The 15,275-nt window shown below is 59.0% G+C and overlaps 5 protein-coding genes across 5 annotated transcripts; 3 read left to right on the forward strand and 2 right to left on the reverse strand.

Moving 5' to 3' along the window:
* Nucleotides 1–506: 506 nt before the first annotated feature.
* Nucleotides 507–3,370, reverse strand: C8Q71DRAFT_827213 (uncharacterized protein; the record flags this gene model as incomplete). Its single annotated transcript, XM_047926314.1, has 5 exons — nt 2,671–3,370; nt 2,200–2,610; nt 1,118–2,052; nt 955–1,054; nt 507–899 (listed from the first exon to the last, which is right to left on the reverse strand). The coding sequence occupies exons 1-5, from the start codon at nt 3,250–3,252 to the stop codon at nt 507–509; spliced, it is 2,421 nt and encodes an 806-aa protein (XP_047783553.1). The 5' UTR covers nt 3,253–3,370.
* Nucleotides 3,371–4,075: 705 nt separating this feature from the next.
* On the forward strand, nt 4,076–5,465 carry C8Q71DRAFT_206071 (uncharacterized protein). The gene is made up of 6 exons (XM_047917005.1): nt 4,076–4,516; nt 4,573–4,615; nt 4,669–4,717; nt 4,787–4,899; nt 4,962–4,980; nt 5,038–5,465. Exons 1-6 carry the CDS (start codon nt 4,204–4,206, stop codon nt 5,335–5,337), a joined length of 837 nt encoding a protein of 278 aa, XP_047783554.1. The 5' UTR covers nt 4,076–4,203; the 3' UTR covers nt 5,338–5,465.
* Nucleotides 5,466–6,102: 637 nt separating this feature from the next.
* On the reverse strand, nt 6,103–7,694 carry C8Q71DRAFT_699352 (kinase-like protein; the record flags this gene model as incomplete). Its single annotated transcript, XM_047920067.1, has 3 exons — nt 6,103–6,893; nt 6,944–7,175; nt 7,233–7,694. The coding sequence occupies 3 exons, from the start codon at nt 7,692–7,694 to the stop codon at nt 6,103–6,105; spliced, it is 1,485 nt and encodes a 494-aa protein (XP_047783555.1).
* Nucleotides 7,695–9,888: 2,194 nt separating this feature from the next.
* On the forward strand, nt 9,889–13,992 carry C8Q71DRAFT_206184 (ABC transporter). The gene is made up of 11 exons (XM_047917006.1): nt 9,889–10,449; nt 10,864–11,680; nt 11,728–12,223; nt 12,280–12,708; nt 12,766–12,824; nt 12,877–12,947; nt 13,009–13,103; nt 13,158–13,238; nt 13,293–13,386; nt 13,443–13,706; nt 13,761–13,992. The coding sequence occupies exons 1-11, from the start codon at nt 10,087–10,089 to the stop codon at nt 13,878–13,880; spliced, it is 2,889 nt and encodes a 962-aa protein (XP_047783556.1). The 5' UTR covers nt 9,889–10,086; the 3' UTR covers nt 13,881–13,992.
* A 149-nt stretch (nt 13,993–14,141) lies between these two features.
* C8Q71DRAFT_206214 (uncharacterized protein) lies at nt 14,142–15,223 on the forward strand. Its single transcript, XM_047917007.1, has 4 exons — nt 14,142–14,246; nt 14,302–14,601; nt 14,652–14,856; nt 14,919–15,223. The coding sequence occupies exons 2-4, from the start codon at nt 14,332–14,334 to the stop codon at nt 15,209–15,211; spliced, it is 768 nt and encodes a 255-aa protein (XP_047783557.1). The 5' UTR covers nt 14,142–14,246; nt 14,302–14,331; the 3' UTR covers nt 15,212–15,223.
* Nucleotides 15,224–15,275: the final 52 nt, after the last annotated feature.

The raw sequence follows: 15,275 nt of genomic DNA on the forward strand, positions 1-15,275 counted from the left end.
TTCACTGCCCAGGGAACAGCAAGAAATGCCCCCGATACGTGTTGCGCGACCCTCCGATTCGGATACATACCCCGCCACATCAATCAGTCGTCCAAGATCAACCTGTGCTGGCAGCGTCACCGGCAGGGAGACACTCACCATCGCCGCCACACACTGCCAGTGCACTGCCAGATTCATTCTCGTCGATGTTCATCACAACCAGCTACCGCCGCAATGCACGCACGTTGACCCTTGAGGAGATCATTGCACTGCGAGGGCTTGGCTCTGCGGCGCTGCCCACTGCGTCAGGGTCTCTGCCTCCGGTTGTAAATCAACAAGACGCTGTTGTTGTCCCACAAGTGCCTGCGACACGTCATCGCTCTCAGGCTTCGTTAGAGCCCGAAAGTGCGTGCTCAGCCATTCAAGTTGTATGCGTGCAGGTACTGATTACAATGATCTACAGGTCCGAGTCGCAGCATCCACTCTCCCATACCAACGTCACGCTTTTACAGTGACGCGCACGATAGCTAGCTTACACCGCCCAGAAGATCATCTGCGGTGATACTCCCAATCACCCCTCTTCCCTCCACGTCAGCACCCTCTCCGCTATCGCCTCCACCGAGCACGTTGTCTGTCGCATCACTGATCATTAACTCCATCCCTTTTGCCACGGGGTCTTGTATGTTCTCGTCGCTCTTACGTCCCTCTATAGTATTGTTCGGTTTCAGCGTTGCACTCATGTGTGACAAGGTTCCTGCGAATGTGGCTGTCATATCGGGCAGCCCTCGTGCCGTTGTCAAGCCATTGAGGATGTAGTTGCGCTCGGCATTCCGGATACAGCTCCGGTAGACTAGGATGTTTGGCGACTCGGTAAGGATGCGGTTCACGGTGTAATTTGACCCTTCACCACCATAGGTATCCTGTGCATCACACACGGTGAGAATACAGTCCCGAAGATATGTGTGAGAGAATCACCTTCGTGAGTAGGTTATTGTACTCTTCTACCCAATCAACACCGCGGAACGAATCGGCTTTCCCCTTTGGATTGACGAGGATGTTGTATCGGATAGCATGTCTGAGTATAGCCCGCCGGGTCAGAACTTCGATACAATTGAACACTGATCATCATGTCACGCACCGTAGTTTCTGAGGATAGATCTTGTGCAAATCCGTAAAGAACTTCGTCATATGGTTTGCGTACTTATGCTTTCCGGTAGCCTTGAAAACTGCGATCCAGGACGGTAGCACCCACTCGACCCGTCCGATATCTCCGGCATTCATCGCCCACGATAGCTGTTCGTACAGCAGCAGCAGCTCCTGTAGCAACAAGACGTTCTCCCGCTGCTCATCTCGACGCGCTCCTTGCCTACGCAGCTCAAACAACCGCGGTCCCTTGCGTTGCCCCGGAACGTAATCACGAGCCAGAGTCTGCGCAACAGCCCATAGCTCCGCAAGCCCTGGCTTATGTTCGGCTGCCCAAGTCTCGAGAGACTGTTCCTGCCGGCTGCTGTGAGAGGCCTCGACACGCCACGCATCAAGGCGGAGAATTATTCCAATGTGTTGTACGACTTCGTGCATTTGTCGGAACGTGGGATGGGAGCCATACTTACCCGTCTCTTTGGGTCGAAGTAGGCCTATGTACTGCATCAACATGTTGTCTCCGCGTGCATCCTTTGGCTTGATGAACACCCGCCAGATTCCATCGACACAGGCCATCTTGAAGTGAAATAGCCCGGGAATGAAGACGACAAATTGGAGGCGGCGCCAGGCGCTGTCCTCGATGGAACGTGCCCTCAATGCCGATAGCACACGCTCCATCGTCCCCAGGTCGCCGTGAAAGAGGACAACATAATCAGAGATGTCAGTGACGCTTCGTGGTTCTTTCGCAGAGGCACCATCACGACGGATCTCTGTTGGGCAGCCTAAGCCCGCTTGCGCGCACAAGGACTCGATAGCGCTGATGTTCCCGTCGACCGTCGAATTGTTCACCTCCATCGTACGCGCGGGGTGGTGCTGAAGCTTCTTGACCGGGATGCACTCGACCGGCTCAGGTCGCCCAATAGCCCCAGCGAACTGCCGGTAATACGCGGGACCATAGTGTGTCAGGTCATACATGAATTTCCACGCATTGAACCGACCCGTTCGGTCCAGGCCACTAGGGTGCGAGACGTCCGGGTGGAGATTCAGAAGATCCTCGAACCCGTGCGACGAGGGCGTGACATCTGGATTGCGCGGGGAGGTTGCCCACAACTCTGCTGAGCAGCGCAGATCTTCGCGCGTAACACCGTGGTCCAATTGGAACACATCACCGGACGTCAGGTGTACGAGATCGCCACCCGGATTCTCAATGGTTGGCGTGACCGTATGGAGCTTAAGTTCGAAGTTGTCGTAGGCGAACGCGGAGATGAGGGACTCGCCGAGCGCACTGATTGCCTCTACGCTTTGACGTGAAAGGGATTTGACGGCGTTGTTGATAGTGTATGGGGAGATTGAGACTCCCATGTGTGCAAGTGCCTTGATCACCTTGTCGGGCGTCACACAGGCGTGAAAGAACAGCCCATTAATTGCGCCGAGCGCATTGCATTGTTGATTTATGGTCTGCATGATGATAGACAGTATTACTACAGATCTCTGCACAATAATGGACGGTCAGACACACATACGAGCACGACAGAAATGCAGAATACTCACAATAGACCGTAAGCTCCACTGTCGCTCCTTCAGAATACGTGCTCTTCGAGTCTCCGGCTTCTCGTCTGGGTGATCCGCGTCCGTAGTAGCGAAGATCCCGTCGTCACCGAAGGCCGCGAAGTAGTCGTCCTCATTCATCGCGGAGGCGCCTCCGCCACCACTCTCCGAGGCGGTCGCGTCCGCATCTTCGCCCGACAGCAGGTAGCCTACAAGGTCCCAGAGCCTCGGTTCGAGGTCGCGGAAGTCCTTGGCCATATCTTCGATGCGGAACTCCTCGAATTGCTCGGCGGTAGCGTGCAGCGCGCTGAAGTGCCAGCCATTCTGCTTCTGAGCCAGGCGCAGCGCCGATTGATGGTAGTCTTGCTTCATGTGGTCGTGCGCCCACGTGTACAACGCGTCGCTCGTCTTCTCGTGTCTGCTGAAGGCAGACAGGATGTCTGTTACGTTGCGAGCGATGTCTTGAGTGAATGCATGCGTTGCGAAGTGAGGGTTGCGAAAGACAGCGAGGATGAGCTCCGAGAGGCATGTGTCGTGCGCGCGTAGGTAGACAAGAATGTCGTTGATAATCGTGGGAGATAGCATGGCAGCGTCTCGAGAGGTGGACAGCTAAGGGCGAGCGCGACGCGACGCGACGTTGACGCGTCTCAGACGCTCGCGCAGGGTATTGCGCAGGCGCTTAGTAAATACCTCAGCTTAGATAATAAACGCGTCGACCGCATTTGGATGTGGCGTCTCCGGTGGCCGTTGTTTACAAATGTTTTCTGCCAGCCGCTATGGCGAGGTAGAGGGGATTAAGATTGGGGAGTTTGAAATGGCTGGGGCGGGGAAGGGGCGGGGAAGGTGCGGGGTATAAAACGATGTGGCGGACAGTGGCAGGATCGTGGCGACACTGAACATTGTATTGTACTATCGACACGGGGCCCCCTACCTCGCCAGAGTGGATGGGGAGGAGCCTGACAAGACTCGCATTCGGAAACCAGGCCGCCTCTGGGTCGCAATCTCACGCCAATCTTTCGCTGTTCTCCTCATCACTCGAGCCTCTCCACTGACAGCGCTTCTCGTCTAGAGTGTCCTGCAGACTGCCCATATCGCACGGCCGTGTCCTCCGAGCTCTCCTAGTGTGTCGGCCTGTAGGCGGGCATTGGGCTGGACGTGCTCTCGAGCCCGCTCGTCGACCCACGCAGCTCGCGGCCACCGCCGGCGACGATAAGTAAGGCTGTTCCTTGGGCCGGGTGCCAGTCCAGGCCGTCTGGGGCTTGGTCCGGGGCCATCGTCATCGACAGCGCGACCGCCGATTGGCTGGCTGCGCGCGGGGTGGCCAATCCGGGCAGCAGGCGCTGTGGAGCGACCGCCGCCTTGCGCGGGGAAATATCGCCCGCCGCCCTCGAGCCTCGCTGTCAATACGCCACAGGACGCGCGACGCTGAGCACGACACGGACCTGGTCACCATGGCCGCGCTGCTGTCAGCTGCACAGTCACCAGTGCACCCCCCATGGGCCATGCGAGCCGCACGCTGTTTCAACGTTCTCAGTGATGCTCCACTTCGTCCATGGTGGTCCGCATCACGAACGGACTCAAAATCGTCAACGTCGTGTCAGTGGCTGGATGGCGGCTTGTCATCTGCCCGCCTCGTGCGACTGTGGCCAGGACGACCTTGTCATTCGCGGCGCAACCTTGTTCCATATCGTCGAAATGTGTTCTTTCGGGCAGCACTGTCGCACCACTCCGAATCGTGCATGTTTTACGACAACCAGACTCCATATCGAGCGGAGGTGGGCAGCTAACAACTGGCTTGAAGGCGAAGTTCGCACAAGTGCTCCCTCCGTCTCCTGCTCCCTGCTTCTCGGTACGTTACGCTAGCGCTTCGCACTCGCCGTTGATCGCTATATGCGCCTCGACCAGCTGACGCGGCCTCCCACCGTCCATTGACAACGGCCCATGGAAGGTGAGCTCGGATATGACGACGTCGACGTCCCCATCACAGCGAACTCTCAGCAGGTTTCCCTTCCTCCATTTCCTTCCGTATGATCCCTGTAACCTACAACTGGTGCGGCAGTTGAATCTGTCCGTGTTCCATGCATCACTATAATTTCGGCGTGCGGCTGCGAACTCCTAGTGTGATGATGCTTGTCGTGCTTTCCAACGAAGCCGCATCGTTTGCCAGGCTGTTTCTGCCATTCAGCCACTACCTCCGTGGAAGTTCACAGACATCACAGACGTTCTGTCACGGTACTGCCTGTCCAGCTCGCAAGCAAGCCCCCATCTGACCACGATTCCCTCAAACCTACCAGCATCAAGGACCTACCGGAGGTATGTCAATGCACCATTGTTCAATCACGACCATGGCTTACCGAGAAAATTATTGAGATGATACGTACGCCCGAGAACGCGTATCATATCTGGTCTTCGACTCTGCCCTGCACGGCGAAGAGAAGCGGTATGTATACATACTCGAGCCTCACCACGCCTGTGCCGCGGCGTACGTTTCAATCTCGGTCAAGACATAGCTTGGATATAGCTCATCTTCATAGCGATCAGCACAGCCCAGCGTACCATGCTCTCGAGTCCGTGAGCTGGAAACCCTTCTGTTGTTTACGAATCTCCATTTCGTCCGTACTGTTTCATGGCGATACTCGACATGCCAGCCTAGGCAGTGCCAGTGAATAACGCTCGGGGCACCGTACTACGGCGCGTCGATGTCAAGTTCGACATTCCTCGGCCAGGATCTTACGCACGCGGATTCAGATCAGGTTCAATCTGTGCTATATGATATCTTGTGAATGTATGAGGCCTACACGGCAGTTGTGTCGGTGGGCAGGGACTCTATATCGACTCTCAGGCTGTAGCAATGAGCATGGCTTCACAAAGATACAATATATTGGGAGTACACATATTCTATATGTCTAGCGGAGCTACATGAGCACATACGAGCCAGCAGACCAACGAAACGCAGGGGGCCAACAACAACACCGACATAACTGATCTCAAACAACATAGGTTACGCGATGCCCACTGTATTAGCAGGGGACCTACAACAATAACGTTAGCGAAACCGTAAGCTACTATTCATATACTAGCGAGAAGTCGACTGCAGGCAGGCGGGAGCGACATAGATGTGGTGGGTGGGACGGTTGATGTATGCACAGAACAGACACTTGGATGAGGGAGAAGAATCAGATATGATGAGCCAGAGAGGGTAACGAGCGGAGGGCGGGCACTGGGCACCAGGGGCACGAAGGAAAACAGACCGACCGCTAGTGGCACAACAACAACAGAGACATGTAATAGCTTAGGCTAAGTGAGTGCTGCATCAAGCCGACTCGCAGAGGAGAGACTTGGAATATCTACAGAGAAGTCGTCATACACGCCCTGGACGTCCCAGGGCTGTCGTGTCGCCGCGCATCTGACCGGCGAAAGGTCCTAGCGCACGGGCTAGTGTTCCTGGTGCGCGACGCTGCCCGGTCCGATGTCTTGCTCATCCACAATCAGGCCATCGTCGTCTTCGACTTCCGCGTCTCCATCCATAGCCACCTCAGGCCCCGCCTCCACGATCTGTGCCGGCACGGGCGTCGCGTCTGGGTCAGTCCTTGCCTCCACGGGTTCGCCATCCTTCCCAACGCCATGCACGACAGCCTGGGGCGCGAGGGGCGCGCCGTCCCCGCGCATCCACTCCTCCTCCCAAAGGTCGATAACCCTCGCGCGTTTCCCGGGGTTCCTCACAAGCAACCGCTCCACCACTCGCCGCACCCCCACACTCCGCGCGAGCCTCGCCCCCGCAAGCCTCGCCCCACCCTCACCCTCACCCTCCCCACCCCCGCTCGACGGCCCATCCTCCGGCCACGCATACTCCGCCTTCGCGATGCGCATCAACAGCGCCCTCCGCTCCGCCCTGCTGTTCGCGGCCGCCGGGCCCTTCGCGGAGACCCTCGCCGCGGCATCCCCGCGCGCATCGCGCTCACGTGACACCACCAGGTCGAACGGCAGGCGGCGCGCGGCGAGCGCGTACAGGACGACGCCGCACGCCCACGCGTCCGTCTCGCGCCCGTCGTACGGCCGCCCGGTGACGAGCTCCGGCGCCGCGTACGACTCGGAGCCGCACAGCGTCGTGAGCAGCGGCTGCGCGGGGTCGATGAAGCGCGAGAGGCCGAAGTCCGAGAGCTTGATCAGCGGGGCGTGTGGCGCGGGGAGGGGGGAGGCGAAGGGGGATGCGGTGAGGAGGATGTCTGTGGAGGGGTGAGCGGTGGGCGGGTGGGCGTGAGCGCGGGGGACGTACTCTCGAGCTTGATGTCGCGGTGGACGAGCCCGACGCCGTGCATCCAGCCGACGGCCTTGCACAGCTCGCCGAACATCCGCCGGAGGAGCGGCTCGTCCAGCCGCGCGTGGCTCTCGGGGTTGTCGGTCAGGTCGAACAGCTCGCCGCCGCCGACGTACTCCAGCACGAGACAATGGTGCGCCGGCGTGCTGAATGAATGCACATAGGAGACAATAGACGGGTGGGCGATATGCTGGGCACGGGATCAGCGAGTCCCCGACAAGGCGCTCTGGGGAGGCTGTGGACTCACCCGCAGGATTTCAACCTCGCGCACGAAGCTCACCCTCGAGCGCGAGTTCTTCTCGCACAACGTCCGTTCCGTCATCTTCACCGCGACCAGCCGCCCCTCCTGCTGCCTCCGCATCGCCGCGGCGAGCCCGTCCAGCCTCGGCGTCGCATCCGCGTCCTCCAGCACCACGCTCTCATCGCTCCCCTCTCGCTCACGCACGTTCACCCTCTTCTCGCGCTGCATATAGACAGGGCCCTTCGGGCGGGTCCCACTCGTCTTTGGTCTCGTCCCCTCCAGCCGTCGCCCCCGCTTCTGACTCTTGCTCCGGAGCAGACTGGTCTTGCGCGTCAGCTCCAGGACGCCGACCTGCCCCTCGATATCCCGCGCGAGCCACACGCTGCTGAACGCACCCTGGCCCAGCACACGCTCCAGCCGCACCGACAAGGACGTGCTCCGCAACACGGTCCCCTGCTCGAGCACCATGGGGTCGGGTTGCACGGAGAGCAGTGGCACGGGCGGAAGCGGTTTCGTATCACGGTCCGACGAGATGTATGACGTCCGCTCGTGCTCTGTAGGGCGTGGCAGGGGTGTCGGCATTTCCGGCGAGTCCGGATGGATCTTGGGGAATTGGGTTACTGCGGGCGAGGCAGTGAGTGCGTCCGTGTAGGATGGCGCAGCGGACGTCGCGTCGGTGTCGAGCTGCAAGAACTCCCGGCGATGAGCGGACAGCGGTTCCAGCTCTGGGAGCTCGCTGTCCTCGGAGGCGTAGCGTCGTCGAGAAGGGAAGAGGCGGTATATCGCAGAGGGCGGGAGGGTGCGGTGTGTGCTCGGCGGAGAACATGAGCTCTCGCGCGAGGAGACAGACGGCGTCAAGAACCGCGCAGAGGTAGGATGAGGGGTAGGAAGGGCCGAGGGCCCGAAGAATTCTTCATTGAGGGAGCGCTTGGGCACCACACGTTGTTCGATGCGCGGGGTCTCCTGGGGCATCCGGGGCGTCTCGTCCGGCTGCACTCCGTGCCCGTTGTCGGAGGATGTGGACGCGGAGCTGGAGCTCTGGGACGTTATCGAGCCCATGGACGCCTTGGACTTGAGGGCGGCCTTGTGGAGACTCGGGGGCGGCACGGGCGTAGGCGAGCCTTCCCAGGGTGAGCCGAAGAACGCGTGCGTCTTGTTACCGATGGATGCGATAGATGGCGACGGCGAAGGAAGCGGCGACGGTGCCGATGTTGGGGAGGATATCGATGAGGCGGAGGAAAGGAGACTCAGGTGCGAGTACCGTGTCGAGTTGCTGTCCGTCGACGGGGACGGGCTGAGATGCCCACTGCAGCTGGCCAACATGTTTGCGCGAGCGAAGGGGAGACTGGAAAGTGGCGGAGGTGAGGGAGTTTTACGGGGAGAAGGCAAGCGAGTGTAGGGTGGGTGAACGAACCAAGAACGTCCCGTCTATCGCCCCTTGGAGAAGTTGAACGTTTGCGAGGCAGCGGGCGTATACGGGCTTGCTGACCAAAGGGTTGCCCGAGATGGGTGTGGATGTCCGGAGCTTGTTGGGTGTCCCGAACCGGGCTTCAGGAGAGAAAGAGCGGGATCCTGCCAGACCGAGTCGGGTCAGAGAAGCATGGTACAGAGCGAAGAAAGGCAGCGCAGCCAGCGCAGGGCCGGGCAGGAGCAGTCGACGTATCCCAGTGGAGTCTGCGCCCAGTCTCACCGCCCACTCTTCCGTCACGCCGTCACTCGGTCCGCGATCCGTGACTGTCGTGTCACGCACTGCCAAGCCCTTGATGCGCACGTTCCTCACCCCGTCCCCGGGCCTCCCCGTCGCTGTCCGCCCGTGCGACAAAGTCCCAGCAGCACATACCACTTGCAGAGGCACGTCCATGTCCATGTCGTGTCCACCATGCTCGAATACCGCTCAGCTTGTCTCAACATGTTCCGAAGTTGTCAAGACGCGAGCAGAGCCTCGACCGTCTCGAATACGCTGTTCGCTGTCAGACCGGAGATGTAGCATAGCGGCATTCAGCGATTCGCTCTCACCCCTGAGTACGACTTGCCCTGCTGCGATAGGACGCTGATTGCGCTGGTGTGCAATCGACTCAGTGCGGTAGGATAGCAAGGAGACGTGGCTTCTGGGGGTCAATCGTGAGTGAGCTGTAGATGCCCGGAGGCGTATATATATTCACCAACGGGTGGAGATGCACTCATCAGAACCTTCGCTTGACCATCGCCCAGCACTCGGCTCGTTGCACTATACGCAGGCTCGATGGCCTCGTCGATCGTGTCGTGTGCCTGAACTAGCACTTGGCACGACTCGTGGTGTCATTTCGCCCATCCATGAGGCAAGTGCAGGACCATCCCAGTCCCGCACTTCCAACCATCAGCCGCCCCCACCAGCATTCGCGACCAGTATTCGCGCTACCTCCAGGACGAGTCGTGTTCGGACGCGGTTGAGCTAAGGCGGCGGTCTAGCACCATCTCGACCCGCACGCACGACTCGGACGGCGACTTGGCCCTCCGAAGCCGTGTACGACGACACGCTCCGCGCAGTGCGACCTGGGGCGAAGCTCCCAGTAACCATGAACACATCACTCTAGCTGTCGGGCTCTAGCTCTCATGCAAGCACAAGACAGGCTTTGCGCACTCCCACTCAGCGGGTCTTCGCGAAACCTTCTCTCTCGGAGTCGCAGGACGCAGGGCGTGCGCCTCACGTGTGCCGGGTGCGTCCTTGGATCTCGATTCAGCAACGATCGCGTTTACCCCGCAAACGCCGTTCATTTCAAGTAGCGCGCCCGCCGCCCAGGAGTCGTGCCACCGTCCACCCTGACTTACATTGTCCTGCGGTTTGCGGGTCGCCTGCTTCCCGCTCGCGACGACCAACCAGATGGCGACCAGCTGCGCGAACTACGGCTCGCTGAACGGCTCGACGTGCGACTGCCCGACTGGCTTCGGTGGAGGCAATTGTTCGCAACCTGCATGCGGAGGCAACATCTTCCAGGGGTCGGGCCGCCCGCTGGCGGACTGGACCTTGGGCTCCCTCCCGAACATCACTGGGTGTGCTTGCGCGGACGGATGGACTGGGACCGGTTGCAACGTTTGCCAGACGGCTAGCGTATGTCAGTCGGCATACTCAGGAGCGGGCTACAGCCCGGGCTCCTCGGGCCTTGCGGATGGGACGAACGAGACTCTCGTGTGCAATGCAGATGCTAGGGTATATGCTGCCGGGCAGATGAGCTGCGCCGTCAATGTGAGTGCTCCACGACCCGTCCCTTCGTACACTTGTTTGCTCGCTTGGCCGTCCCTGTCATGTCACTGAGGGTCATGCCCTCTGTACAAATGTGTACAAATGAAAGCTTTTTCCACATTGCTAAACTCCCCACGAGAGCGCGGACATGCGGAGTGTCGAGCGAACTCAATATCACTCTTTTTATATCACCGGGATTCTACCACGGAGGTTTGGCGACGGCGTCCACAGGCAGCGCATGCGGATCACCTAAATACAACGCTGGGCAATGTTCCGAAGCCCCCCGCCTTCGGGGAAGGGTCTAGCAATATGAATTTAACTGGAGAAAATGACCGCCTCTCCTCTCTCCCGCTCCTCTCTCCTCGTTCCCTGTGCATATCCGTCTTCGTACACTAACGACTGTGCCCTATATGCTAGAACCCAACCCTCCAGGCGCTATTCCCGCTCTCCTCCAACCTCAACATCCTCCGCACGCTCAACCCCTCCCTCACGCCTGTCCCAAACATCACCGGCTTTGGTCCCGCCGGCTCCGTCTACGCGCAGCTCTTCTACGCCGGGGTCGAGCAATTCTACTGCAGCGCCTCCTCATGCACGCAGACCCTCGACAACTCCACGGGCGCCGCCGACTGGACGTGCGCGAGCCTCGCGTGCGCCTGCGTCGCGAACACGACGTTCTGCAGCGGCGCGGAAAGCCTCTCGTCCATCGTCGGCGGGCTCTCCGGCCAACTCGTCATCTCGTGCGATGCGCCGTCCGGCGGGTCTGCGAGCTGTGCGTTCAAGCAGGACACGATCGACTCCGTGTTCGGCTCGGGCGGGCTCACGCTCACGGGCTGCACGTTCGGCGAGTGCGTCGCGCAGGACGTGATCGACGACGTAACGAACAATAGCACAGGCTCGTCGGGCACGGCTCGCGGCGGGAAGCCCCTCGGCGGAGGTGTGATTGCGGGGCTTGCGGTCGTTGGTGGGCTAATCCTGCTCGCGCTGCTTGTGCTGGCGTATGGCTTCTGGGCACAGCGACGCGCGAGGAGAGCGGGCCCGAAGAGCGCTGGCCAGAGCGGAGGCGTCGCGGTGGAGTGGTCGGACATGAGCTACTTCGTACCTCAGGCCGAGAGCGGGTGGTCTGGCATGCTCAGGAGGCGCGGACGGCGAGACCTCAGCGACCAGAAGGTGATCTTGGACAATGTCGGCGGCCGCGTTCAGCCTGGCGAGATCATGGCCGTTATGGGCCCGAGCGGTAGGTCCGCGCCGAGTCAGTTGTGCTTCCTCTGACTTATCTACCAGGTGCCGGCAAGACGACCATGATAGAAATCCTCGCGGGGAAGCACAAATCCGGGCGCACCACCGGGCTCGTGTCCTTCCCCTCCTCGCACGGGCCCGTACACGCCCCGCGCATCGGCTTCGTCCCGCAACAAGACGTTCTCCCGCCGATGCTCACCGTCTCCGAGGCGCTCCTCTTCGCCGCGCGGTTGCGCCTGCCTGAGTCCATCCCCGACACGGAGAAGCGCGCACGCGTCGACGCGCTCGTCGCGCAGCTCGGCCTCGCGCACATCCGCGACACGCGCATCGGCGACGGCGAGCGGCGCGGGATCAGCGGCGGCGAGATGCGCAGGGTCAGCATCGGGCTCGAGCTCGTCGCACGGCCAGACGTGCTCATCCTGGACGAGCCGACGAGTGGGCTGGACTCCGTGAGCGCGAAGAAGGTGGGCGAGGTGTTGCGGGGACTGGCGCATGATAACGAGAACCCGACGGCGGTGATTGCGTCGATCCATCAACCGAGGTGCGCTTCCTTCGGGGCAGGAGTTTGCTGGCATCGATTGACGTCGTTGCTCGAAGTTCGCAGCTGTTCCAGTGCTTTGACAAGATTATCCTCCTCTCGCACGGCCGCGCGCTCTATTACGGCGCGGGCGGGCTCGCCCCAGCAGACTACTTCGCCTCGCGAGGGATACCGTACTCGACCGGGTACAATGTCGCCGACTATCTCCTCGACGTCGCCAGCGACCCTCCAGTGGGCCTTTTCCAGTCGGTCGGGAGCACCGGCAACCGTGACGGGAGCGAGGAAGGCAAGGGGAGCAATGGCAATGGAAACGGCGCTGACTCTGTGGACGTGGAGAAGGCCGCGAGCTCGAGCGTGCCCGTGCTCACTCTGGGGGCGAACGGACAGACCTCGAGACGAAAACGCAGGGTCGGAGGGGGAACATGTGCGACGACGTTCTTGACGCAATTGGAGGTGTTGTCTGGTAGGGAGTGGGTAATTCTACGCAGGTACGTTGCCTCTCTGGTACGTGGTTGCTGATCGTTGGATGTTGACTGTGGCTATAGAGACAAGACGCTCTTCCTCACCCACATCGCGGTGTCTTGCGTACTCGGCGTCTTTGTTGGTGCGTAATTGGGGCATTTGCCGAGGTTTGTTTGAATGACTGGTATCTGCAGGCGGGCTGTACTACAAGATCGGGGTCACCATCGCTGGGTTCCAGTCTAGAGTCGGGTGTCTATTCTTCTTGGTACGTCATACCGTCCTCACCGATATCTTCACCCTCAACGGAGAATTTTTATGACAAATAGGGTGCCTTGATCGCTTTTTCCTCTCTCAGCGCGTTGTACAATATCGTGGAGATACGGCCTTTGTTCTTGAGAGAGCGATCTGCGGGCTACTACAGGTGCGTTTCAATATAGATCCCAATGTTAACTCGCAACTCAGCTTTGAACAACAGTCCGACTGCTTGGCTGCTGTCTCGCTTCGTCTTTGACGTTGTACCTCTACGTGTCATACCGACCATCATCGTATCTTCGATGTGAGTGTATCCCACTACGAAGCGGCTCACACTCGAACTATGTCATAATTTCAGCACTTACTGGATGGTCGGACTGGCACATGATGCCGCGCACTTCTTCAAGTTCCTATTCATCCTCGTCCTCTATACGCTCGTCATGACGCTCTTCGTAAGCATTCTCCCGACCTCGCAGCCCCCTTCTCTTATTCACGCATCACGCCCCAGAATTTTCTTCTCGCGTGTTTGTTTCGTAACGGTGGCATAGCGATCCTCCTCAGCGCCCTCCTCGCGCTGTATCAAATGACCTACGCCGGGTTCTTCGTTCACTTGGGCAGCATTCCCCCAGTGCTCCGTTGGCTGCAGTGGCTATGCCCGCTGAAGTACAACCTGGAGGCACTTTCCGTCAACGAGGTCGGGTCGGGCCTCATGATTAAGGACTCGTTGGATGGAGTGCCCGTGGACGTGTCGGCGAGTCTCATTATGGAGACGGTGAGTCACCCTCCCTCTGTGCCTTTGTCAGATTCCTTATGGTCTGGTGAACAGCTCTTCGGGTTCGGTGCGGACAACTATTACCGAGACGTACTGGTTTTGTTTGCATTCATTGCTGGGTTCGGGCTGATGGTCATCGGCACGGTGTGGGTCAAGGTCAGGGAAAGGCGATGATCATGGACATGTACCCTTTGTATCCTCCTGTAAGGTTCTGTATTATTGAAGATGTACGGTAGATGTGTGCTGTAATTTCTATCTGTACCGATTGTAATCTCTGTGATTGTGTTGCGTCCTGCCAGTGGAGCTGAGGTCAACGATCGCTCAGCGCTCAGCGCTCAATCGTGGTATGCAGTAGACTGTAGTGCAAGAGGCACGTGATGCGGGCGCTTGTAATTTAGCCCGGAGCGATCGAAGAACATGTACTTTACTAGTAGTCGACTGTCGAACTCGACTGGACATACACAAGTTTGCTACTTGGCACGCGCAGAGCAGTGGCAACATAGACCCTCAAGGACAAGGTTACTAATATCCTATCTTTTGGTACGAGGGTAATGCCACTTTCATATCGAACGTTGAATGAATCGAGGACCTGCAGCGAACCCATTCACTCTGATAATCGTCGAACATGAGTGATTCCAGTTCATCATCCGAGAGCGAGGTTGTGCAGCAGGCCAAGAAGCCCACTTCGAAGGCCACAAAGAAGAAGGTGACTGAGCCATCGAGACCAGCTACCTCATCACACGGGAAGAACGAAGGCACAGATCCAAACCATGCATACCAACCTCCTCCAGGCGCAGTGCCCGTGGACCACTCTGTCGATTCAGGAGACTTTGATTGGGATGCTATCAAAGACGATGAGGACTTGGAGTTATGGGTTGTTCGCGTGCCGCAGGGGGTACGTCCTTTCGCTTTCCTGTTGTTCGATGCCGCTAAATATTGCTGTAGCTCAAACCAAAGCACCTCCAAGGCATCAAGCTCGAGGCACCTTCATCATCGGAGACCTCACGTATAGGCAGCGTTGATCGCAAACACGCCTCCTACGACGTGTGGTCACTGGGAGACTCGCCGTCAGACCATGTAGGCGGAGAGGAGCTTAAGCGACTATCTTGTTTGCTACCGCGGAAAAGCAAGGGAGGGAAGCTTTACCAAGGTGCGTCTTCCTCGTAGCATTCGACTGTCGCACGCCCAATGAGCATATATGCACTGCTTCAGCACCCAACCTCATCGCAAAACATATTGTCGTTGCTGCAAAGCCGGATGCACCTACCCCGGCGGCGGAATCCGCAGAGGCTGGCGAATCAATGTACAAGAACCCCCCACGCCCTCGCTATCCGCTGGAGGTTCTTAAGCACCGATTCATGCCGTTGGGCTCACTCGCACATACCGATGCACCAGATACAATGGACGTTGACCAGCCAGAGCAGGCCGCACCGCCGCCCAAGAAAAAGCGGAAAGGTGATGGAGAGTCGAAGAAGTCTAAGAAAAGCAAGGCCGCTGCTTCGTAGCCCTTCCAGCGTCAGCTTCATGACTACGAGTACACTCCACTCCTGCGATGTTCAGTAGCAGGGC

The sequence above is a fragment of the Rhodofomes roseus genome (assembly GCF_022264815.1).
Source record: "Rhodofomes roseus strain CIRM-BRFM 1785 chromosome Unknown C8Q71scaffold_2, whole genome shotgun sequence".
Lineage (NCBI taxonomy): Eukaryota > Fungi > Basidiomycota > Agaricomycetes > Polyporales > Fomitopsidaceae > Rhodofomes > Rhodofomes roseus.

Coding starts and splice junctions, on each gene's coding strand:
- C8Q71DRAFT_206071 (XM_047917005.1), top strand. CDS start 4,204: ATGCTCCACTTCGTCCATGGTGGTCCGCATCACGAACGGACTCAAAAT. Junction 4,517..4,572: donor CTCCTGCTCCCTGCTTCTCG/GTACGTTACGCT, acceptor CGCCTCGACCAG/CTGACGCGGCCTCCCACCGT. Junction 4,616..4,668: donor TTGACAACGGCCCATGGAAG/GTGAGCTCGGAT, acceptor AACTCTCAGCAG/GTTTCCCTTCCTCCATTTCC.
- C8Q71DRAFT_206214 (XM_047917007.1), top strand. CDS start 14,332: ATGAGTGATTCCAGTTCATCATCCGAGAGCGAGGTTGTGCAGCAGGCC. Junction 14,602..14,651: donor TTGTTCGCGTGCCGCAGGGG/GTACGTCCTTTC, acceptor ATATTGCTGTAG/CTCAAACCAAAGCACCTCCA. Junction 14,857..14,918: donor GGGAGGGAAGCTTTACCAAG/GTGCGTCTTCCT, acceptor GCACTGCTTCAG/CACCCAACCTCATCGCAAAA.
- C8Q71DRAFT_206184 (XM_047917006.1), top strand. CDS start 10,087: ATGGCGACCAGCTGCGCGAACTACGGCTCGCTGAACGGCTCGACGTGC. Junction 12,224..12,279: donor GCGTCGATCCATCAACCGAG/GTGCGCTTCCTT, acceptor CGTTGCTCGAAG/TTCGCAGCTGTTCCAGTGCT. Junction 13,104..13,157: donor CGATCTGCGGGCTACTACAG/GTGCGTTTCAAT, acceptor TTTGAACAACAG/TCCGACTGCTTGGCTGCTGT.